This window comes from Mustela putorius, unplaced genomic scaffold, assembly GCF_011764305.1.
Source record: "Mustela putorius furo isolate JIRA1106 unplaced genomic scaffold, ASM1176430v1.1 tig00003845_pilon_pilon_pilon, whole genome shotgun sequence".
Lineage (NCBI taxonomy): Eukaryota > Metazoa > Chordata > Mammalia > Carnivora > Mustelidae > Mustela > Mustela putorius.
In genome coordinates this window covers 49,516,992-49,543,468 of record NW_025421998.1, presented here as the reverse complement: position 1 = coordinate 49,543,468, position 26,477 = coordinate 49,516,992, and the positions used below count along the sequence as shown (strand labels likewise).

Below are 26,477 nucleotides of genomic sequence, written 5' to 3'. Positions count from 1 at the left end.
CTCCATGACTGGGAGAGGAGCTGTTTTACCTAATTAGAAAGTCAAAAATGAGAAAGCAGAGGAATATGCTCCAAATAAAAGAGTAGGGCAAGGGCGCCTGGGTGGCTCAGTGGGTTAAGCCGCTGCCTTCGGCTCAGGTCATGATCTCAGGGTCCTGGGATCGAGTCCTACATCGGGCTCTCTGCTCAGCAGGGGGCCTGCTTCCCTTCCTCTCTCTCTGTGATCTCTTCCCTTCTTCTCTCCTACTGTGATCTCTCTCTGTCAAATAAATAAATAAAATCTTTAAAAAAAATAAAAATAAAAAAAGAGTAGGGCAAAAGCAGTAACAAACTAAATAGTCTGCTAAAGACTTCAAGGTGATTGGGAGAATGGACGAACTCAGTGAGAAGTTCAACAAAGAGATAAGAGTAGACTACAATAACTAAAATGAAAAATAGACGAGATCAGCAACACAGTAGGAGATGCAAAAGAATAGATCACTGGCCTGGAAGACAGGGCAATGGAAAGCACCCAAGTCGAACAGCAAAAAGAAAAAGAAGATGAGTTAAGGGCATTCTGTGACCACATCAAGCACACAAATGTTCACAGTATAGGGATCCCAGTAGAAGAGAAAGAGGAAAGGGGCAGAGAACATATGTAAAGAAATAATAGCTGAAAAATTCCTTAAGCTGGAAAAGGAAACAGCATCAAGGACAGTCTCAAAAACAATAAGCCCAAGGAGCTCCACACCAAGCCCTATCAAAGTTAAAAGCAGCAAGAGTAGCAGCAGCTACTTATATACAAAGGAAACCCCATAAAGGCTGTCAGTCGCTTTTTCAGCACAAATTTTGCAGAAGGGAGCATCATGGGATATTCAAAATGCTAAAAAGAAAAAAAACCTATAAGCAAGAATACCCAACAAGGTTATCACTCATAATTGAAGAAGAGAGGAAGAATTTCCCAAACAAAAGAGAATTCATCATGACTAAGCAAGTCTTACAAGAAAATGTGAAAGGGAGTGCTTTAAGCAAAAAAGAATAAAGCATAACAGAAGACAATTTTGCAAGGAAAAAATTTCACTGAGAAACCTATAGTAGAGGTTGATCAATCAATCATTTGTAAATTATTGATTTAACCTTATGATTGTTAAAAGACAAAAGTGGTAAAATCAATTATCTATAAAATTGGGAATTGCAAAAGATGGAAGAATGGGAGGGGTAGTACAAACAGTGCTTATATGACATGTTCCAACTTCATATAGACTGGGATATACTTGGGGTGTTATATGTGAATCTGAAGGTCCCCACAAACTAAAAATGTATATTAGATACATACACACGAGAAAAGAGAAAGGAATCCAAGTGTAACACTAAAAAAAGGTATCAATCACAAGGGAAGAGAGCAAGAAAATAAGGAAGAGAGCACAACTACAGAAACAATAAGAAAAAAAATGAACAAATGGCAATAAGTACATCTCTATTGATTACAGAATGGCCTAAATGCTCCATTCAAAAGATTGGTGAATGAAGGGATTAAAAAAAAAATCCTTTAATATGCTGCCCACAAGAGATTAGCTTCAGACCTAAACGCAAAGTCAGACTAAAAGTGAAGGGATGGAAAAAAAAAAATACCCCATGCAAATGAAAGGGAAAAAGGGGGGATGGGTAACAATACTTATCAGACAAAATAGATTTTAAAACAAAGACTAGAGCAAGACATAAGGGCATTATATAATGATAAAGGGACCAATCTAAAGAAAAGATACAATAACTAATCATCTATGTACCTAGCACAAGAGCACTAAAATATATAAAGTAAACATTAATAAACCTAAAAGAAGAAATTGTAATAATAAAATAGCAGTGGGGCTTTAGCACTGTACTTACATCAATGGATAGATCATTAGGGCAGAAAAATCAATGAGGAAACTCTGGCTTTGTATGACACCTTAGACAGATGTACTTCTTGTATACACACAGCATTCCATCCAAAAGAAGCAAAACACACACATGAAACTTTCTCCAAGTTCATGTTAGGTCACAAAGGAGACTCAATAAATTTAAGACAGAAACCAAGCATATTGTTTTTACGAATCTAGAAATCAGTTATAAGGGAAAAGACTAGAAAAATCACAAACACATGGAGGCTAAACACCATTCTATTAAACAACCAGTGGGTCAACCAAGAAAACAAAAGGAAAAAGGAAATTATCTACAGACAAATGAAAATGGAAACACAATGGTGGGACATAGCAAAATAGTTCTAAGAAGATTATGCCAATATAGGCCTAGTTCAAGAAAACCTTTCACTTAAAGCAACTAGAAAAAGAAAAGATGAAACCCAAGTTAGTAGAAGGAAGGAAATTAATAAAGATCAGAGGAGACATAAATGAAATAGAGATTATAAAAATAATAAAAAGGATTATTGAAACCAAGAGCTGGTTCTCTGAAAAGATAAAATTGATAAGCGTTTAGCCAGGAACAAGAAAAAAACAAAACAAAACCAAATCAGAAATAAACAGCAGACATTACAGAAATAAAAGTAACTGCAGGCAATAGAAAAATACATATGATTATAAGAGGCTAGTAGAAGAAATTAGAAAACAAAAGCAAAAATTAACAATTTGGACTATACCAAAACAAAACAAAACAAAACAAAAAAACCTTGTGCACAGTGAAGAAAACCACCAACAAAAGGAAAAGGCAGCCTACTGAATTTGAGACAATACCTACAAATGATATATCCAATAAGGAGTTAATATCCAAAATACATAAAGAATTTGTGCAACTCAGCATCAAAAACAATCTAATTAAAAAGAGGAGGTGAAGAGACATTTTTCTAAGGAAAACCTACAGATGGCTAACAGACACATGAAAAGATTATCAGCATAACATCATCAGGGAGATGCAAATCAAAACTACCATGCTGTATCACCTCAAATCTGTCAGAATGGCTAAAATCAGCAATACCAGAAGTAACAAGTGTTGACGATGTGGAGAAAAGGGAACCCTTGTGTACTGTTGATGGGACTGTAAATTGGTACAGCCACTGTGGAAAAACAGTGTGGAGGTTCCTCAAAAAATTAAAAACAGAAATACCATACACTTCAGTAATTCCACTGCTGGGTATTTACCGAAAGAAAATGAAAACACTAATTTGAAAAGATAAATGCACCCCTATGTTTGCTGCGGGATTATTGATCATAACTGAATTATGGAAGCAACCTAGTGTGCATCACTACATGAAAGGACACAGAAGATATGGTATCTTCTTAAAAAAGCTCGGCCTTAAAAAAGAATGAAATCTTGCCATTTGTGAAAACATGGGTGGACCTAGAGGAAATTATGCTAAATGAAATAAGCCAGAGAAAGATAAATACATGATTTCACTTATGTGGAGTCTAGAAAACAAAATTAACACATACAGACACATACAGTCTCAAATACAGAGAATAAACTGGTCGTTGTCAGAAGGAAAGAGGTAGGAGGATGGGTGAAACAGATGAATGGGATTAAGAGGTATAAACTCCCAGGTATAATAAATCATGGGGATGAAAAGTACAACATGGGGAATACGGTCAATAATACTGTAATAACTTTATATGCTGTCAGGTGGTAAGTACACTTACAGTGAGAATTGCACAGTGTATAACATTGTTGAATCACTATGTTGTACACCTGAAACTAACCTAACATTGCATGTTAATTATACTTAAATTTTTAGAAATCTGAGAGGGCAGAGTCATATCTAAGTAAAAAACTTAGTAGGCTCTCTAAAGGAAAACAGTGGTATAATTGACCTAAAAATTAAAAATCTTGCATAGCAAAAGAATTCATAAATCAAGTTCAATGCATGGAGAAAATATGTCATATTTATAATTTCATATATTTATACTATAGTGTATGTATAAATATACACAATTTAATATCCATATTATTAAGTAAACAGCTCCAATGACATCCAAGAGAGAGCCAAACAAACCAGTACAAAACAGGCAAATGACTGGAACTGAAAATTCATGGAAGGAAAATGCCCTAGAAAGAGATAAAAAGACGTCCTGCCTCATTAGTAATGAGATAATGCAACAAATAACTACTTAATAACTAACAGAACAAGCAAATACAAAACTCAAATAATAAAAATATGAACAGCACAAACTAGACCACTGACATATGAAGAACACCATACATGCAACAGAACATACATTCTTAATGAAAGCACATGGGATTTTTACCAACAATGACCATATGTTAGATCATAAATAAGCTACCACAGAATTCAAGGAAATGAAATCAGAGAATGTTGTCTAACTTCAGTGAAATTGGCCTAAAATTTAGTAACAAAAAGACTAGAAAATCCCCAACGTATAAAGTACATACCACTCTATATTTCTAAACAAATCATGAATGGAAAAAACAAGACCTATCAAAACATTAAGACAATAGTTGAAGTTGTACTTAAAGGGAAATCAATACCTTAAAGAAAAGGTTGGAAAAATAGCAAATTATACTCAAAGAGAGAAGGAAGGAAATAAGAAGACCTAACTGATGTAGAAAACAAACATAAAATAGGAAAAATCAACAAATTTGGATCCTTGAGAAGACTAAAAACAATGGCCTTCTAGCAATATTAAGAGAGAAAGCACAAATTTCTAGTATCAGGAAATGTTTCCTAATCACTATAGGTCTTAACTAAAAAGAAAACAGAGTACAAAAGAGAAAAATCATCATCATGACAATGAATCCAGAGGAAGTATTTGACAAAATTCAATACCCTTTCATGATGATAATATTTAGTAAACTTGAGAGAAGGAAAACTTTTAAATTAAAAAAAATGTATGTATGTCTAAATAACAAAAGGAGACATTGCCACACACATCATCCTCAACAGTAAAATATTAAAGGGTTTCTCTCTTAGGCTTGGAAGAAGACAAAAATGAAACCTGGAATCATTATTTCTTTTACATTTTACTAAGGGCCTAACCATTGCAATAAAGGAATTTTAAGAAATAACAAATGTCTGAAGATTAAAAAGAAAGAAATTACATACATAGTATGTGTTAGAAAATCTGGAATAATCCAGACAAATTAGGAGAAAAAAGTGGATTTTATGAAGGTCACTGAATACAAGCCAATATTTTAAAAAATCAACAATTAGGAATTGTTATACACATAGAGCATTTAGAAATTTAGAATACTATCACAAGAGACCAAATATCTAGAAGTAAAATTAAGAAAAATATGGAAGACTCGGGTAGGAAAAATACAACCCATTATTGAAACAAAGATAGGTACATACTCATGTGCCCATATGCCTATATACATACATCCATTCACCATCTTCACAGGTTGGAAAAATACTGTAACACTGTTAACTCTCCCAAAATAAACTATAGTTTCAATGTAATTCCATTCAAAATCTCAACAGATACTCTGGTGACAAGTGACAACTGATTTCTAAAATATGTATGGAAATAAAAAGGATAAAGAACAGAGAAGACAATCTTGAAGGAGAACAATCAAAAATCCTCAACAAACATGATGGAGAGCATACACTGAGAGATCAAGATTTACTATAAAGGCAGAGCAATGAAAACCATGTGCTGCTGGTGTGAAAAAAGATAACTAGGCTCCTGGAACCTAGAAACAGAACCACAGACAGAATCCCCTAATTAAAATACAGTACAGCAGGGAAATGATGGCCTTTTCAAAAAAACTTATCAATGTTGATACTTACCTCAAGGAAATACAAACATCAGCTCTCTAGAGTGGAGAAAATATTTTCAATATGGTATTTGACAAAACACTCAATTTACATAATATGTAAGAAACTCAGAAACTAGTTTGCTTAGAAAGCATATAGTAGACACAGCATTCTTTATTTCTCACTTGGCACTACCTTTTTGTCCTTCTTTCATAGAGTAAAACCCTAGAGTTTTCATTGTTTATTTCTATAATTCTATATATTTAGTTGTTCAGTAAAGTTTGTCAATTCTATCTTGTCAATGTCCTTCATTATGCCTTCTTTCTATACAGATTATCTTTTCAGTTTTTACTTGCTAGAAAATTCTCATAGAATTTATTTGGAAGTTTACATGTAAGAGAATTTATAAACCAAAGTATTATTAAAAATAAAATGAAGATGTGAAACATTCTGTCTGCATACTTACGTTAGAGGTCTCTGAGTTGCAATGATATAATCCGGTCTTCCATTTTTATACACTAAGCGTGCATTAGACTGAACCCAGGCCCATCGATTATCTTTGGTAAGAAGTCTGAATACTATCATGCCACTCTCTCCAGTCTTAATCACTAAAATCAAATACAAAAATTATCAAACCCAAAATCAACATATTAAAGAAAATCTCTAAAGCAAAGCCTCTCTAACATATTTTTGAATATATTTCATTTATCACCAAAGATAAATGCCTTGACAACTTTTAAACATATTAAAATGCATGGAAATAGTTCTTCAGAACTGTTTTTTTCTGTTTTAGACTAAATTTATTATTCAGTAGGTTAAAGGGATGATTAGGTCAGAAAATTGTAACACATGAAACTAGAGAGGGAGAGTATCCAGTTTGGGGAAAATAAAAAGATCAAAATTATTTTCATTTAAAAAGGGAACATTTCTATCACTGATGCTTTAAAATTGTGTAATAAAATATTAATATATACTAGCAAATTTATAAATTAGTGATACCATTAAAATACTATTAAAATGGAGAAAAACACTGGATAAAATGGTCATTTTCATAGTAGTTAAGCTACTGTATACTCTTGAGTGGCAGATGTACAGCAGTTAATAACGAGTGTAATTCAGATTAATCATAATGGTATGACACTGAGTCTAAGTTTATTCAAATAGTTGCCTGAAACACTGTGTAATACTCTGAAGTATGTACAAGAATGTATGCCAGTCTTCAGGCATGTTTATAAGGAAATACAACTTACTCCGTATATGGTACTCAGCACAATAAAGCATATCAGCAGCATGAATAAATTGGTATCCTGATCCTCTCATGCACAACTCTGCTTCAGTATAGCCTAAAACAAGTTTTCCTCTGTTTAAAAAAAATAGAAGAAATTGGTTATATGCAATTTTCTGCACTATGTTTTCCTTGACATTCAGAATTTTACATTAGCAAGTACAAGGAGTCAATCTCATTCATGTAACTACTTTCTTTTGTTTATGGCTGCTAACTTCAGTTTTAGATGATCTTCTTCTGAATAAAGAAAATGAAAATTAGCATGGCCAAAGATGAATCTAACAGAACAAAGTACGTAGATAAAACAAAATCTTTAATAAAAATGGATAATGCTTATACTCCATTTTGAGGGGCAAAATTTTTAAAACTTATCTGTAATCGCGTATTAGAAGAAAAACAATGACACATTTTTGATATAAGATGAAGGCTACTATCACAGTCCACTTCATAATTTTCTGGAAGTTACTAAACTTCTAGGGCTAAAAATCAAATAAAGTTTGTATGTTTTAAAAATGTAAAGCAAACCAACAGTAAAAGTCATGAGGATACTGAATCTCACCAATATAAGCAAATCATCTCTAGGATACAGAAATTGTGATAAGTATTATAAAAAATTGTAAGATGATTGGTGAGCCTGATGAAATTACTTTAAAAGCCTATACTGAGAGAGTAAGAAGGAACAGTTCACATAATAACAAACAAACATTATAAACTACACTCTGTGTCATACATGCTAAGAGAGATTTACTGCAACAAAATATACATTTAGTGAAATGAAACTGCAAGAGTTCTACTTACTTGGCATCACAAGCAGTGGGCGTAAAGTCTAGTTTGTGTTTGGTTCTAAAGATGAAATTTTTGGTCCGAATCTCAAGGATGGACGGCGGCTGAAGGGGAGTCGCTATTGCGAACAAAGCCAGCTGCGGGGGAAGTAGCGATCCATCTTTCCCTTTCTTGTTCTGTCCATGAAGATACTTTAACCTTCCTTGGAAATTCATTGCCTTAAAAAACCAAAACCAGTTCGTTACTATGAACACTTGAAAACTGCTCATTTCAAAAGGCCCAATCATGGCCATTTCCAGTATTCTTTGTGATTCCGTAGAAGTTCCTGAGGCTGACTAACGCTGTCATAAAAAGACTTTATCCACATGAAGCCCATTACAACTATCCCCAAAGGTAGTCTGAACACTATCCTAAAAGGGCCGACGAGGGAACTGCCACAACAAAATCCCCTGTCATTTTCCAAGCTCACAACCGCCCTGCCCTTTACACTTAGCCCGGTCCCCACACACTTGGCATTCGGTACGTTGTTCCTCAATGAATGAACGGTGATAAAGTCATCAAGTACACACTAGTTTTCAAAGTCAGATAAGCTATAGTCCAGAGCTCACTGTCTATTTCATAACACATGGTAAACTTTTATGTAGAGATAAAAATGTAATTTTATTAAAACACTACAATGAATAATAAAAAATCACGCCAAGAATCCAGAACTCTATTGATAGTAAAGGGCACTTTTAGAAGACAGAGGAAACAAAAATAATTTAAATGGGAACATGATCCGTTTAGTTGCTTAAAAATGTATTAACCAGGCTAAGGGATGATTCTGACTCAGTATACGATAGCAAAACAAAGAAGACAAGACCCAGTGCTACAAATTCCATCTGAGAAGATCTATTAACTGATCTAGGAAAACCATCTCCAAGCATAACTGTACTTTTGGGTCAGCCAAATTATCTTCAGAAATAAACACATCACCAAAATCACTTTTTGCTAATGTTTAAGATTTTACTATGGATCTCAAATTCCTGATAATTCACAAAAGTAATATGCATCATGCTTGCAGTTGTCTTCTCCTGTACCCAGTGGAGAGCACTGTCTTAAAGACAAAGACCACTCCCACTGCCAGTGTCCTGCTGCAGCGGTTCAGGCTGCACGCTGGCAGCTCGCACCGTGTGGCGATCCTGCAATCACGAATATGCAACCATTTTTCTAGATGCCAGCTACTGCAGCTGTGTAGAGAAGGCCAGGGTGATTTTTCTGTCTGGCAAGGACTAAATCCAAAGAGAGTAAGCACCTGCTGCTAAACAGAGCTACAAACTTCTTGGTCTTCTACAATAAAAAGTCTTAAAAATAGGCAAAATACAAGGTTCTACATTATTTCACTTGTCTTTGTTACTACATCCCCAAAGATTGAGATTTTGAGATATGGAAGACACTAGAAATCTGAAAAAAGTAATCTAAGTTGCTTTCCATTATGAAATTATTTTATAAAGGAGTTTTAAAAACCATACTCAAATCTAACCAAAGAAAATGGTTTTAGTTTCCTTTTTCGCTTTCGGAAACTTAATAGTAATTGCCAGTATCATAAGATTTTGTACCTTACCAGAAAACCAGATGAATTGTCCAGCAGACATCTTAGTCGGCACACGAAGCTCCTTTCCATAACGGAAGAGTTTTCTGGAGGAAGCTGGTCTGGGGTATAACAGCCTACTGTTTGTGGCAGGCCATTAGCCTCTGTAGAAATAATACCAACACAAATTTACATGTCATTTTGCTGTATAATCAAGTGTTTGGATAGCTGAAATCTGTGTTAATTTCTAAACTGGATTCTATTCTGAACACAAAAACGAATGATCACTAATTTTCAGAAGAGTAGCCAATGAAAAGAAACCAAAATGTACGGAGTATCGCTTTTACTGCATAGAACTTTATTCAGTTTTGTTTTTATTTCTATTGTCAACAGTATCCGTATTTTCCAATGCCTTTCATCTTAAGACTTTCAGAGACTTCTAAAAGCATTGTATGTATGGTAGTTATACTTCAATAAAAAATTAAAGTAAAAGCATTGCACTGAGAAAAGTTTTTGTATACTTGCACATTCTAGTTTGCTTTTGTATTTGGTCCATTTTACAGACAGAACAATTTATACATATTTGAGTATCAACCTTATACATTTCTTCCAATCTCTCTCAATAGTATAAGTGATTTTTATAAAATATTCTACTCAGAGGGGCGCCTGCATGACTCAGTCCCATTAAGTGGCCGGCTCTTGATTTCGGCTCAGGTCATGGTCTCAGGGTGTGAGAACAAGCCCTGTGACCTCCTGCTCAGCAGGGAGTCTACTCTCTCTTTCTGCTGTCTGCCTCTCCCCCAACTGGCACGCTGTCTCTAAAAAAAATAAATAAATCTTTTAAAACCACCGCACTTTCCTTTGCATTCTTACCATCAATTCTTTGTCCAGAGTCCGTACATGGTGAAGGGTTTAATGTCCAGTGTAGCTGACGCTGAAACTCACCTCGGTCTTCAGTGTGAATAAGTTCATATACGCTCTGATGAATGACATCAGACTAAAGAAAAAAGATACCAGGAAACTTTTTTAAAGCACTGATTAAAACAATGTAGGTTACTAAATTAATTTCAAAATGTAGCTGGATTATTGGGTGCTTGTCAGTGGTGAGGAACACATATCAAATGGTCACAAAGCTCTCTAGACATCCTGATGGGAGCAGCCAGAGAGAGGGGAGCACTGTGACTGGTCAGCCAAAAGTTATCTGCTATCACTTCCCTATATGAATGCTTTTCAATCAAGTAGATCACCTCCCTATTCCTTACTTGCAACACATTAACTTCTCATTTTTTATCCATTTATTGATAAAATATATATATATTAAAAAATATTTTTAAAATTTAAATTTAATTAGGTAGCATATAGTACATCATTAGTTTCAGATGTAGAGTTCAATAATTCATCACATGCACACAACGTCCAGTGCTCATCACGTGCCCTCCTTAATGTTCATCATCCAGTTAACTCCATCCCTCTACCCACCAACCCTCCGGCAACCCTCCAGAAACCCCTCAGTTTGTTTCCTATGATTAAGAGAGTTTCTCATGGTTTCTCTCCCTCTCTGATGACTTCCCAGTTTTTCCTCCCTTCACTTATGATCCTTTGCACTGTTTCTTATGTGCCATGTATGAGTAAAACACATGATAAATTGTCTTTCTCTGATTGACTTATTTCCCATAGCACGATATGCTCAGTTCAAACCATGTCAATGTCAATCTAAGTATTCATCCTTTCTGATGGCTGAGTACTATTCCTTTGTATATATATATACCACATCTTCTTTATCCATTTATCTGTCAGTGGACATCTGGGCTCTTTCCACCATGTGGCTACTGTGGACATTGCTGCTATAAACATTGGGGTGCATGTGGCCCTTCGGACACTACATTTGTATCTTTGGGGTAAATACCCAGTAGTGCAACTGCTCGGTTGTAGGGCAGCTCTATTTTTAACTTCTTCTAAATCCTATTTCTTTCACAAAACCTTGTCTGAAAATCCAGCCATCTTACACTTCTCTGAAGCTTAGAAGTATTATGTATTTAACTGTCCTCTAATGATTTTCTTTATATTAAATTTTTACTTCTGGTAGACTCCAGAGAGTGATGGATTATGCCTTGACAAGCTCAAAAACCCTCCTCCCCCTCTTGCCTCTCAGCAAGTCAGGCTTTGTAGCAGGCCAGGTTCCACTATCTATCTAGTTTAGCCATCTAGACTCAAACCTCCCCGTGAACTTAATCTAGCATTAAACCATCTCGATGCCACCCATTACCCAATTGCCAGAGTCCTCATCTAAAACACAGACTGCAGCACACACATTCCCTTAACAAAAACTCTTGGAGATTTCCACTGTGTATATCACATAGTTTATAAACATAAATCATAGTAGACACTGCTATTTAAACCAGCAGCTTTGGCATGACCTGTGAGCTTGTCAGAAATATAAAATCATAGGTCCCACTCCGACGTACCAAATCAGAATATCTGGAAAGTGAGGCCCAAAGATTTTAGAGTTTTATATGAAGTTCTTCAACTGAGTCTTATACACATTAGAATTTAAAAAATAACTGATATGTAAGAATAGCTAGCATTCAGGTACACTTACAAAAACTGTTCTCAGATTAGATGTTCTTGTCCTTTAAATATGACACATACCTTACCACTCCGTATATGCACCATTTATTCAATAACATTAAACAAACCAAACACGTTCATCTCTTCAAGTTTTCTAGTCTACTGTTTACAGTACTTACATCCTTTCTTTCCTGTTGTTCCCTTTACAACTGTCTACCCATCTGAATCTTATGCTTTCAACTGGTTAGCTTAAATACCACTTCCTTCAGGAAAGCTTCCCTAATCAGCTTAAGTCAGAATGAAAGGTATGAGCCATGATATTTTTACCTGCACCTTTACATATGACCTCACTCATTTCATTGAGGCCACATGCCCTCTGGTATCCATAACCAGTGTGACAGCAAATACTCTCTTGTCTGCCAGCCTTCGCCCGCTGCCCTGCCCATCCAGAGCCTATCTGCACCTAACATGAAAGTTTCTTATATATATGAAACACAATATCCATGAATTTCATAAATATTTAAGAAAATTATTAATAATATAAAAATTATCAGCTACAAATATATAATTTATTCTATAGCATATTTTAATAGATATTTTATACATACAAATTATCATTTATATCTGTAAAACATATGATACAAAAAAGTAGAGTTAATTTTATGGAAAAAATTTTTTCACATGGCTTGAGAAAAATACGCTTACCTGCTGAAACCCTAAGTAATCTTGTATGGTAGAAGAAGCATAGAAGACCAAAGCATCTGTGGTTACAACCAGCACAAAGCCATTCAGAGCCTACGAGGAAAAAAACTTTAAAATTAGTGATGTGACTAAATAACAATGTTGCTACTCATAAATACTGACTTCAGTTAAGGCTATTATTTTTACTGCTGGAAACTCTTCTCTTCAAAATGGTTAAAATGATTACATCTCATAAACACAGACATACCCATCTACTGTGGAATGAGAGGGATCTATTCATACCTTTTGATTTAGATAAGGAAAAGTGTACAGTTCAACTTCATGCTCAATCACAGTAACTTCAATAAAAAATTGGTTTCTTCTTTCTCCTGCCTTGGATTTTCAGCAGTTATAAATGTAGTACAGGATGAATGGTCGTGGCACCCACCGGAAACTTAAGTATTTAATAATTAACACCTTCACAATGAAATTGTCTTAAATTTCAGTTGGCAATAACAATTACACCCATTTTTGTATTTTTTCCTTCTGAAAATATCTTCTTTGTAGAGAAGAGTAGCCACTGATTGTATGCATATTATTTTATTATTAATTTTAAATTTTATTTATCTATTTGACAGAGAGAGAGCGAGACAGGGAACACAAGCAGGGGGAGTCGGAGAGGGAGAAGCAGGCTTCCCACAAAGCAGGGAGCCCGATGCGGGGCTTGATCTCAGGACCCTGGGATCATGACCTGAGCCAAAGGCAGATGCTGAACGACTGAGCCACCCAGTTGTCCCTGCATTTTATTTTGTAAAGTGTGATTCTTGTTCAAAGAGTCAAATGAATTTAGTACTTTCCTATAAGCTCATCATGCCAGAAAGCACAAAGATAATTTAAGGTACAATACTGCACACTTTTAGACAAATATTAATTGTCAGAAATTAACCAAAAAGCCTTTAAAAAGAATATACATACACCAATTTTATGTATATCCCAAATGATCTTAAACACCATATGGAGCAAGGTTATTACTTATATTGAATTATTAGTAAATGAACAGAAAGAATATGGTCATTACATATTAAAGAGATTATCATTCTTTAGTCTTAGTCAAAAAGATGTGCCCTACTTAGCTGAACGTCATAATGAGGCTCACTTACTATTTAATATAAGAGAAATAAGCTGCAATTGATAGTGTTATTTACAGTTTCAACTGCTGTTAACTCAAAAATGAAGCTGTGGATTCTGCTAGGCACAGTAGTAAACAGCACTGGGCAGAACATGGTTAAATAAATGAAAATGACTAAAATAAATAGTGGATAATGAAAAGATACAAAAGTCTTTTTATTTTCATTTTTATTCTTTATAGAACAGCAATAAATTTAAGCTAAGCTTGAAAGTATTTTAAGTTTTTAATAAAACTAACATTTTCTTCATGTACCTCCTCTCTTAAAACTAAAGGAAATGATTTGTCATTTAAAGTTTAATGCAAGTGGTATACTGTATCTCTGGAAACATTCTCTAAGTATCAGGGATACTCAGTTGATAATCGTGTGTTGAAAGTATGAAGTTAGATGCCATTACGGCAACTGCATGTAATGAAATATGCCATTTTCATATGTCTACAGTGTTTTTGATCATCTCTTCCAGAAGAGATCCAGCCAACCATGGTCCTAGCAAATCACATAATATGCGATGCTTCCTATTGGAAACCAATTTACAAGTGATAACCAATATAATTCATAACAGATGCATTTATTTTAAATATCTAGATGTTTCCAATTTTTAGATAATTAAAAAAGATACCAGTCTTGCATTAGCATTATTTTTATTCTCTGTCCTTGACATAGAATATGTTTATAATTTGCCTAAATATTCTAGGAGGGAAAAAAATCATTGGCCCATAATTTAAACAGCTTTACCAAATGTTTAGCATTCCATATTTGTTTATTTTCACTTGAAATAAAGGACTTCCTTATTACTTTATAACCCAAGGTGTGTGTTTAATCACATAAAGCAGCTATTATAAAAATGTTTTCCTATGACCTGAATAAGAATCTTTATGTTTCAAGCTATTATATGCTTAAAAATCCTCAGCCAGGGATAGAAAGAAGACTCATGCTTGAATATATTTAATTTGTTTAACCTAATGAGGACAAGAGTTAATTTTCACGATTATAAAAATAATTAAAAAATGTTACAAATTGTTGGGTTACACATAAGCATTTTCAGAATGCATCAATGGAGTTACTAAAAGTTGTGGCTACTTTTGTCATGATGGCAAATTAGGTTCTTCACTCCATTCACTGCGTGGAACCAAAAATGATCATGTAAGAGTAATAGAATATATCACAGCACAAATCTCCATTCCATCTTTTTTTTCAACAAAATAAATACCTGAGAATTTTAGTTCAGAATCAAACATCATATTAGTTTTGAGAAATAGAGCATAAAAATTAAAATATATTTTTAAAAATTAAAAAAATTAAAATATTCTCTGAGTTCTAAAACAAAAATTAGGGCTTCTAGTTATTGAGAAAATCTTTAGCATGTTGATAAGACAGACCCCATAGCTAAGAGACAATACAGTTACAAAATGCATTGAAAAATAAAATTGAGGTTAAGAACAATTTTGAAATATTAAATACAATTAACTCTTTTAATAAAGCTTTATTCCTGAAAAAGCATAGATAAATTCAATGTCTTAAGTGAGAACCTTTAAAATAATGTAGGAGGTCTTGCTAGTTAAAGAAATATGACAGGGAAATTGCTAAGTAGACTTCTAATCTATTTGGTACAATTACATTTTTTCATATACTAGCATTACACCACTATTGCAGTTAGGATAAAAGTGACATAAAACACTGGGTGAGTTCTAAATAAACTAGAGTAACTAAAAGACTGATTCATTAATCCTTCATTTACCATGTCTTTATTATGAGAAACTCTATTTACCAGAATTTACCTGTAGTAAGAACTCTCCTTCTTGCAAGTGCAGGCCTTCTCTGAATTTTGTTCGGCAGTTTTCCTGGACTTCATTTCTGTCAGCTGGGGAGGGCTGTAATGCAACTATGGAGAAAAGGGAAAAGCAATGATAATAGTAAGTAGTTACCCAAATAACTGATTTCAAAGGAGTATCATGGAAAATCTCTATATACCTCACAAAGACACAATCTAAAATATTGTTGCCCATTAGTACTAAGTAAATAATCCTTTGTCAATGAGTGGTTTCCAAATCAGTGGACAGATTGCTAAAAATAATTACAAATAATTAATTTATAAAAAATAATAAAATAATTTATTAAAAATCATTGGTGATGAGTTCATTATATATAACTTAAGAGTTTTAAAGAATTGCATGGTGACACTATAAAAACTCTTCCCGGGGAGGAGTCAAGATGGCGGAGAAGTAGCAGGCTGAGACTACATCAGGTAGCAGGAGATCAGCTAGACAGCTTATCTAAAGATTGCAAACACCTCCAAATCCAACGGGAGACTGAAGAGAAGAAGAACCGCAATTCTAGAAAGAGAAAATCAACCACTTTCTGAAAGAGCGTAAGGAATAACACAGAGGACTTTGGGAGATGAAGAGAAGTGAGTTGGGGGAAGTCGGAGGGGGAGACAAACCATGAGAGACTGTGGACTCTGAGAAACAAACTGAGGGTTTTGGAGGGGCGGGGGTGGGGGTTAGGTGAGCCTGGTGGTGGGTATTAAGGAGGGTACGTATTGCATGGAGCACTGGGTGTGGTGCATAAATAATGGATTCTGGAACACTGAAAAAAAAATTAAAATAAAATGTGAATCCAATAAGTCACTCAAATTCCAAATAAATAAATTTATAAATTCACTATGTTCTAGAATAAATGGAAGTAATTATGATTCCATTAGTGCAGCATTAATTAACATCGCTAATTTTTTGTATAGAATTATGTCAAATAATAACACTAATAAAACGTAAATATTAAAAAAAAAAACAAACTCTTTCCACTCCTATTCCTTTACTTATGAGAATAAGGTTCCTCAGAACATAAACTGTAAAAAAGATTTAAGTATCTAAATATAGATCTAAACAGTGACCTTGTAGTGGTGAGGAGAAAGAATCAGCCATCAGCCTTATTATGAAATATATTTCCTTTAAGTTTAGAATCCTCCTGTCTAGCTTAGAGTACAAAGCAGTTAGTATTGTTACTAGAAGCTTGTTAAATTTATAAATCAACTCATGGAGAATTTTTTTTCCAAAGTGTTGGTATCACTTTTCTTTTTAAAGGTGGATTTATTTTGTTTTTTTTTTTTGTTTTTGCTTTTATATTTATTTATTTATATAACTACTGGTGTCAGAGTTACAGGTCTGTGATTCATCAGTTTTATATAATATCCATTGCTCACTGCATCATGTCCCCTCCTAATGTCCATCACCCAGTCACCCCTTTCCCTCCAGCAACTCTCAGTTTGTTTCCTATGATTAAAAGTTTCTTATGGGGCGCCTGGGTGGCTCAGTGGTTAAGCCGCTGCCTTCGGCTCAGGTCATGATCTCAGGGTCCTGGGATCGAGTCCCGCGTCGGGCTCTCTGCTCAGCAGGGAGCCTGCTTCCTCCTCTCTCTCTCTCTGCCTGCCTCTCTACCTACTTGTGATTTCTCTCTGTCAAATAAATAAATAAAGTCTTTAAAAAAAAATAAATAAAAGTTTCTTATGGTTTGTCTCCTTCTCTACTGTTATCTTGTTTTATTTTTTCCTCTCCTCCCCTATGATCCTGTTTTGTTTCTTAAATTTCACGTAACAATAAGATCATCTGATAATTGTTTGTCTTCGATTGACTTATTTCACTTAACATAATACCCTTTAGTTCCATCAATGTCATTGAAAATGGAAAGATTTCATTTCCTTTGATGGCTGCAACTCATGGAGAATTAACATATTTATGATTTTGAATCATTCTACCCAAGAACACATATGTGTTTCCTTCTGTTCAAATCTGCATTTTTTGTTTCACCAGAGTATTTTAAAGTTGTTCTCAAGACAGATTTGAACATTAGTTTTTATGATTATTCCTACATATTCCATCTTCTAAAGTGGTTTATTCTTCATTATTATCTTCTAAGTGCTTGTGGGTTGTGTATGTAAGGCAAAGTCTGATGTCCTGGCGGGATGTCTCTGGAGGTAGCAGGTTGTAAGACTTTCTCTCCTCCCTCCCATCTCTCTTCTTCATTGCACATGGGTGTGGATGTGGGTACCTGCTTGTGCATGTCTAGTCCAGGAGGCAACATCTCTGAAGAGTAATAACAGCCACTATGTACTTACTTAGAATTTTCCCAAGCACTCTCAAATATCATTTCATTTAATATTGGTAAACGACAGAATTAAGTCCGAATCTTAGTTCTGCAACTTACTAAATGTGTAGGCTCTCTGAGCCTATGTCCCAATATTTGAACTGGTAACTGAAAACAAACAGCAAAAAACCATCTTGCCAGGTTATTGTGAAAAATAATGAGAATATATGTGAAGTTCCTGGCATACGTTCAGCAGTAGTTCAATAAATGGTAACTTTAATTATTAGCAGTATTTCCCAGATCCTGTAGACTATCTTGTTATAAAGTATAACCTTTTCAATACAATTACAATATATTTCCAATTTTCTTATCTATTTTTTAACCTTCACTATTTAAATAAGAGAAATCATTAAATGAAATGGACTTTGACATTCCTTTTAAGACTTATTTCATTAGATTTTTATTGTGCCAAAGATAATCTGGCTCGGTGAAAAACGAGATTTACTAATAACCAGATTTTCTCTCAGTTTGAGCAAAGCCTCACATATAACACATGTTCATGGTGAAGTCTATTTTCTGGTAAATCAGTGCATGTGTCACACTGTAATCTTATGCCAAGTTCTTGCCTTTGCAGAACCTGAAACATACCGCTTTTAAAGAAGAGGCCAAAAGTTTGGCCTCTGAATGTAACAATTTCAAAAGGCCAGAGAACATATTTCCTTAGGCCAAAAAAATAGTTTGAAGTACATAAATTGATCTAACAGTTAATCAAGACCAAAGGAAATGCTTAATATTTCTCACTGAAAAGAAGACAAAAAGAGCTTTTCTCCCTTCCTGTTCTGCTGCTGCTTGCTCTCTAATGGGCAAATTTCACTGAATCCATTAAAACCTCAAAATGTCGGGGTTAACTACACTGTTACTTTTCCAAAAGCTCCAGTATGAGGCAACATTTAAGTGTTATAGCAAATAGCAGAAAGATTTATCATTAAAAAGAAAACAACAAAACCCAATCCCTCACACTGCAAAAAGCAGCAAAATAATTGTAAAAATGGATAGATGTTACTAGTATCAAATTTTAAAATGTCGAAATTATCTTACCAGGAATCATTTAAAATTAATCTTCAGTTAATAGAATCAATGTCAGTTCCAACTAGAGTTACAGGACCACTAAGACCATTCATTTCAGAGTAATTAATGATTTCTTTCTGGCCTTGTATTGGGGATACTGGTCAACATAATAAGACATCAGACAGACTCTGCCTTTAGTTGGGAATATAAGTTAGGAAATAAAGAACTAGAAAAGAAAGTCAGAAACATTAAGTAGCACAATGGGATTTAATTAAAGTATCACAGGAACTTGAATGAAAAAATAAAGAACTTTTTAAACAACAGTGCTTACAGGTATAAATGTTGGGAGGTTAAATATTTAATATGTTAAGCAGGAGAAGTGACAAGTGCATACTCAGGAAGGATCACTGCGGAGTTCTTCTAAAAATATTTCTGTTGTTCTTATATTTTCAAGGTTAATAATTAGTAAAGGATTTAGGTAAATACTGTGCAAAGATGAGTCCAGGAAAGATGAATTCCCTTTGCATTCTCATCTTAAAAATACACTAATGTGACTTTTATGTAATCTTATTTTATGTTGGGACCTCTTGACCCAAACTATGCAATTTTTGCCCTTCCTTGAAGTTTTCCTCTATTTCTTGATCTTCTTAAAATTGTTAAAACCACCTTAATACTAGCCACTTTCATGTATACATTTCTTGCCTTGATTAGAAAGGAAAAGAAGAGTAAGATGACGTGGGGTACTGTCACCAGTATCCTTCCTACCATCTAAGTGACTTTAAATAATTTCTTTAGTAATAATATGTGATACTTACTGGGCACATACTGTATGCCAGCAAGTTTCCATATATTAGAGCTTATTAATCTTTATAATAATACTTTATGAGACTGATGTTATTTTGTCCTTTCAGTGAAACTGAGACTTGGGTTATGAAACTGTCTCCAGGTCACAGGGTTTGAAGTAACAGAGCCTAAATTAAACCCAGGTAGCCTGATCCTACATGTTCAAACAGTTACTAACCAACTACTGGACCTCTTCCCTATGCCAACCACCTGTGACCTGTAGTGTCTTCATCTGAATGTGACGACAATGATACCAAATTCTTGTCAGAGCTAAAATAAGATGTACAGTACCTAAGTAATGCCTGGAAGCCACAATTTACAGCTCAGAATAGAGATAATGGGCTATATGCTGAGTTGATATACCCTCAAATCTTTAAGAAAAGCTGACACTAGGATATAAAATCAAAGCTCAGAAATCAGTTGCATTTCTATACACCAACAGCAAGACAGAAGAAAGAGAAATTAAGGAGTCAATCCCATTTACAATTGCACCCCAAACCATAAGATACCTAGGAATAAACCTAACCAAAGAGGCAAAGAACCTATACTCAGAAGACTAGTACTCATGAAAAAAATTGAGGAAGACACAAAGAAATGGAAAAAATTTCCATGCTCATTGATTGGAAGAACAAATATTGTGAAAATGCTTATGCTACCTAAAGCAATCCACACAATTTAACACAATCCCTATCAAAATACCTTTTTTTTTTTCAAAGAAATGGAAGAAATAATCCTAAAATTTATTATATGGAACCAGGAAAGACCCTAAATAGCTAGAGGAATGTTGAAAAAGAAAACCAAAGTTGGTGGCATCACAATTCCAGACTTCAAGCTCTACTACAATGCTGTAAATCATCAAAACAGTATATATATCATCAAAACTGGCACAAAAACAGACACATAGATCAATGGAACAGAATAGAGAGCCCAGAAATAGACCCTCAACTCTATGATCAACTAATCTTCGACAAAGCAGGAAAGAATGTCCAATGGAAAAAAGACAGTCTCTTCAACAAATGGTGTTGGGAAAATTGGACAGCCACATGCAGAAAAATGAAACTGGGCCATTTCCTTACACCATACACAAAATATAGACTCAAAGTGGATGAAAGAACTCAATGTGAGAAAAAAATCCATCAAAATCTTTGAGGAGAACAGAAGCAGCAACTTCTTTGATCTCAGCCATAGCAACCTCTTCCTAGAAACATCACCACAGGTAAGGGAAGCAAAGGCAAAAATGAACTATTGGGACTTCATCAAGATCAAAAGCTTTTGCACAGCAAAGAAAACAGTCAACAAAACCAAAAGACAACCGACAGAATGGGAGAAGATATTCGCAAATGACATAGCAGATAAAGGGCTAGTATCCAAAATCTATAAAGATTGTATCAAACTGAACTCCCAAAAGACAAATAATCCAGTCAAGAAATGGGCAAAAGACATGGACAGTTCCACAAAGAAGACCTCCATATGGCCAACAGACATGAAAAAGTGCTCAACATCACTCAGCATCAGGGAAATACAAATCAAAACCACAATGAGATACCACCTCATACCAGTCAGAATGGCTAAAGTTAACAAGTGAAGAAACAACAGACGTTGGTGAGGATATGGAAAGGGGAACCCTCCTACGCTGTTAGTGGGAATGCAAGCTCGTGCAGCCACTTCGGAAAACAGCATGGAGGTTCATCAAAAAGTTGAAAATACAGGTACCCTATGACCCAGCAATTGCACTACTGGGTATTTACCCTAAAGATACAAATGTAGTGATCCAAAGGGGCATGTGCACCTGAATGTTTATAGTAGCAATGTCCACAATAGCCAAACTATGGAAAGAACATATATGTCCATCAACAGATGAATGGATAAAGAAGATGTGGTATATATATATGCAATGGAATACTATGCAGCCATAAAAGAAATGAAATCTTGCTGTTTGCAATGACGTGGATAGAACTAGAGGGTATTATGCTGAGTGAAATAAGTCAATCAGAGAAAGACAATTATGGTGTCCCTGATATGAGGAATTTGAGAGGCAGGGTAGGGGATTGTTGGGGGTAGGGAAGGAAAAAATGAAACAAGATGGGATCTGGAAGGAGACAAACCATAAGAGACTCTTAATCTCAGGAAACAAACTGAGAGCTGCTGGGAGCAAGGGGGTAGGGATAGGGTGGTTGGGTTATGGACATTGGGGAGGGTATACGCTACGGTGAATGCTGTGAAATGTGTAAGCCTGATGATTCACAGACCTGTACCCTTCGGGCAAATAATACATTATATGTTAATAAAAATAATTTTTTAAAAAAGAAAGAAAAGCTGACACTAAAAAGAGAATCTATTAGGACTGCTATGACGACTATACAATATAGATTTGAAAGTACTTCACAATTGTAAGTTATTATAAAAATTATATGCATAATCAGATTGCACAGGATACTTTAAACATTATATCACTAGAATTAAATTCACATTTGATAGGAAAAAAATGTAGTATCTGAAAATAAGTCACAGCCAATTCTGCTACTCGAGAAGCATTTGCTATAACAAACAGACATATGATAAAATCCTCCCCATCTGCAAGAATACTCTACCTTCCAAAATATGAAGATCTGACTTTAGACAGCCTGTGGAATATTAAGATAATAAAGCACTGAAATATTTCAATTATTTCCCCTCTTTGAGAGATCAGTGAAGCAACTATACAAGAATTTGATCTAACCGATGAAGGAATTTAGAATATAAATATTATCACAGCATTAACAAATGGTCATTTTACCGACTGATTCAAGTTTTTCTCCCACAAGTATTTAACCATATCCATTTGCTATATGGCATTTTCCTTCCTTATACATCTAAGCTTGGATTTCCACTTCTCCCTACAAGCCAACTATTTCCTCTTTGAAAAACATGCTCTGAATCGTTCAACAGAGAATTTCATAAGGGAGAAATACTGGCATGTGGTAAACTATATTTTGAATGTTACTATAGTTTTCAATTAAACAGAAAGATGACATGGTAAATATCTTGTGCCAGGAAAAAGCATAAGACTTTTAAATCTCTTTGTGTTGATACAAATTAAATTTATTTTATAATAATATTTATCATCTCCTTTATTACTTCTGGCAGAAAAAGTTAAATTCCATTCCCTCAGTGATAGAAGCATAAAGGAAAGCAAAGCTATCACTATAAAATTCAACCACATAAACCTCTATAAATTAGAAAGAGTTAAGTAATACAATATTTCTCAAAAATAAAGAAAACAGTCCTAGCTTAGTCCAGGATGAATTAGTATTTAAATAATATATTAAGTGTACCTAAGGAGAGGTTTTTCTATGTGCTTTGGGGTAAGAGAGACATTTCATTTCAACACAAAGTTATTTATTTATAAATATAGTGTTCTTTTGAGGGGAAGAAGGAAGAGTCTGGAACTAAAGAAGACTACACTATAGCCTAAGTTTTCTAAAACACAAAGATTAGGTCTACACAGTTTACACAATAGTTTCTGATGATATTAAGAGGTTTTTTGTTTTTTTTTTTTCCTACCTAGAAATTTCTAATCACCAAGGCAGAATGAAACTAAATTCAGGCTTTCAAAAATGCAAATGTTTGTTTATATCTTTATGATTGAATATAGGTTGCATAACCGTAGTTTACAGTCTTTTTAGCAAATCTTAAAAAACATCATCTTAAAGCTGAGTAAGTCCTTAAAAGTTAGACCTATTCCAGCTCTCAATTAAGTGGAAACCAACTTCCAAAGATGTTTAACATTTTCCCACTTTCAAATTTCATTATACACAATTCCACGCAACTGTGTTAGGTCACTGAATTAACAGAACCAACAAGAGCAGTTAGTTTACCTTTTCAGTGGGGAAGGAGTTGCACTGAGCTTTCCACATATACAAGAGTGGAATTCAAACTGCATTCTGCAGCAGACTTTAATCAAGTAGAGCAGTGACTCTCAAAATTTCAGACATTAGAATCAACAGGAAGGCTATGGCTATTAAAACACATTGCTGCACTTCACTCTAAAATTTCTGCGTTACCTAGACAATTATCATATGGTTTCACTTATTTGAGGACATTAGGAGCAGGAAGGGAAAAATGAAGGGGGGGTTAGAATCAAAGGGGGAGACTAACCATGAGAGACTGTGGACTTGTGGACTCCAGGAAACAAACTGAGGGTTTTAGAGGAGACGGGGGTAGGGGGATGGGTTAGCCCAGTGGTGGGTATTAAGGGGGGCATGTATTCCATGGAGCACTGGGTGTTATACACAAACAATGAATCATGGAACACTACATCAAAAACTAATGATGTACTGTATGGTGACTAACATGACGCAATAAAATAAAAAATATATAAATAAATAAAATTTCTGATTTAGGAGGTTTAGGGTGGGGTTTTATGGTTTGCATTGCTAAGAAGTTCCCAAGTGATGCTGAGGACCAGGTGCCATGTTTTAAGAATCAGTGACATCAGAAATTCATGATCTTGGAAATTCACAGTTTTGGAAATAACTTAGAAATGTTACAGATCTCACTGCTTTATTATTTTCTAAAGTTATCATTCCTCTACGTAAAGAGTGCTCTTATTAATAGGAATGTCTTCAGGAAATAACTCAATGCCAATTTTGCAAAGATCAAAAGAGAAGCACAAAATTTAAGACTGACACAAAGAATCAGAATTCTGTATGTATACAAATACAGCAAGTAGGCACTCTGCCCAGCGTTTATAGCCTCACCAAAACAAGCCATGTCACCTCTCCCTGAATAAATTGTCTAGATTTAGGTGTGTGCCACTTCTGAAAAAGGAAACAATATGGGGGAATAAGTTATTACATATTATGCTAAAAGGCGAAAAAGTTTATTAGCAAAGTTTCCATCTCTAAATCAAAATACAAAATTAATTCAAGAGATTGTCAGATGATATGACAACCAGGTCTGAATGGCCTCTAAGCATATTCCACAATGACCACAAAATTATCCATTAAAACAAGTAAAATATCAGTATTCCACAAGAAATAATTACAATTTATATAATAATTTTAATTATAAAATTGATTTCACACATCTCATTTTTTAGGAGAAATCCACCACAAACTTAAAGCATGGGGCACACAAGCATTCTTACTGTCCATGCTGATAAGATGAAGACCCTGGGCAACAGTGAGGTTAAAGGTCATCTCTAAGGCCACAGGATTAGCCTCCATGTCTCCTGCTTGTCAGTGCTTTTGTTCTATGACAATCTCCCTCCACCATGCTAAGTTAAAGAGAAGGAATGCTGCCTCCATAACATATAGACCAAGACATATGACACCAGGCACTACCAACAATCCAGCTGACAAAAGTATATCTGTAAAACTGACCATAATAGGCACCCCCACTGAATAAGAGAAAATTTGAGGCTAGAAGAAACCAGAATAATCCAATACAATTTTAGGTTAAATTGATTTGATGTGACGCTTGTTTCCTTTCTCAACTTCCCACTGCAAATACCTAAATGGTTTTCTGGCTTCTATGGACAATCAAGGACCATAATAACTACTCCTGTAGTATTAAGATTTTTTTGTATGGACTTTAATTTCATTTTAGTTTATACTTTCAAGTGCAATTTTCTTTTGACCCCCTAATTTAAGAACTTGAAACTCCAAATGAAGGCATCTTTATGCAAACTATCACCTCAGCACAGTTTTATATTCTATATACACACAGATTTGCTTTCCTCAACTTCTATTCATACTTAAAACATCTCATCTCTGATATCTTTCCTGTTATTCTATTTGCTCTCCTCTGGAATATTTTATTCACTTTCATAATTTAGAGTATTATTCCCACTATATTACAATGACTCCAAAATCTAAATCTCCACCTATGAATAAATGAATTTCAGTTACTGATTTTAAATGGTTGATCAAAAAGTAGAAAAGCTGTGTAAGAGCATGCTTTAAAAATAAGACATAAACATGACTACTACATAAAATGTTTAGTGGTAACATAACTGCAATTCACCACAGGCTCTTGTTTGTTCTCTAAGTGAATACAGTTTCTAAAACACTATAACAGGAAGATGTTGTAGATTTCTACTAACCAGATCACAAAGCCACATAAAAAAATCAAACAAATTAACTACTTGTTTGTTTGGAAATACTTGTCAAAGCAAACGAATACTCAGTGATGAAAATATCCTATATAAAATACTAAATTTATTCATAGAATCTGGGACACCTGGGTGGCTCAGTTGGTTTAGCATCTTATTCTTGATTTCAGCTCAGGTCATGATCTCAGGGTCATGAGATCAACCCTGCAGCATCCCAGCTCTGTGTTGAGCACATGGCCTACTTGAGATTCTCTCTTTCTCACTCCCTCTGCCCCCCCACCCCTGCTCATACTCGCTCTAAAAGTAAATTTTAAAAAAATTCATAGAACCTAATGAATCTACGTTAGAATATTTGAAGAAAAGAGAAATTAAATTCCTTATCCAAAAAGATCATATTATTAAATGTAAGAGCCAGGATTTAAATACAACTTCAACTAGACTCAATAAGAATATTCTACTATTCTTTTTATTCAACCATGTTTCAATTTGCAGAGATTTGAGAATAAAGGCCATGCATTAGAATTTAAAAGAATTTATAAATTTTATAGCTTTAGTTATGGAGGCTATCATGAATGTTATAATTAGTTACATGCTTTAGAATATGAATTGTGGGGGAAAAAAGGCTCAATTATAAAA

General features: G+C 34.5%; 1 protein-coding gene across 1 annotated transcript in view; it reads right to left on the bottom strand.

The window, feature by feature from the left end:
• AHR (aryl hydrocarbon receptor) overlaps positions 1-26,477 on the bottom strand; it is a 50,726-nt gene that overhangs the window by 6,355 nt on the left and 17,894 nt on the right. The window contains exons 3-9 of the mRNA XM_004743389.3: positions 15,535-15,638; positions 12,594-12,683; positions 10,194-10,317; positions 9,354-9,484; positions 7,766-7,968; positions 6,933-7,042; positions 6,149-6,290 (exon numbers count right to left, since the gene is read on the bottom strand). Of these exons, the coding sequence (XP_004743446.1) occupies positions 6,149-6,290; positions 6,933-7,042; positions 7,766-7,968; positions 9,354-9,484; positions 10,194-10,317; positions 12,594-12,683; positions 15,535-15,638 (904 nt within the window). The remainder of the gene's footprint in view (positions 1-6,148; positions 6,291-6,932; positions 7,043-7,765; positions 7,969-9,353; positions 9,485-10,193; positions 10,318-12,593; positions 12,684-15,534; positions 15,639-26,477) is intronic.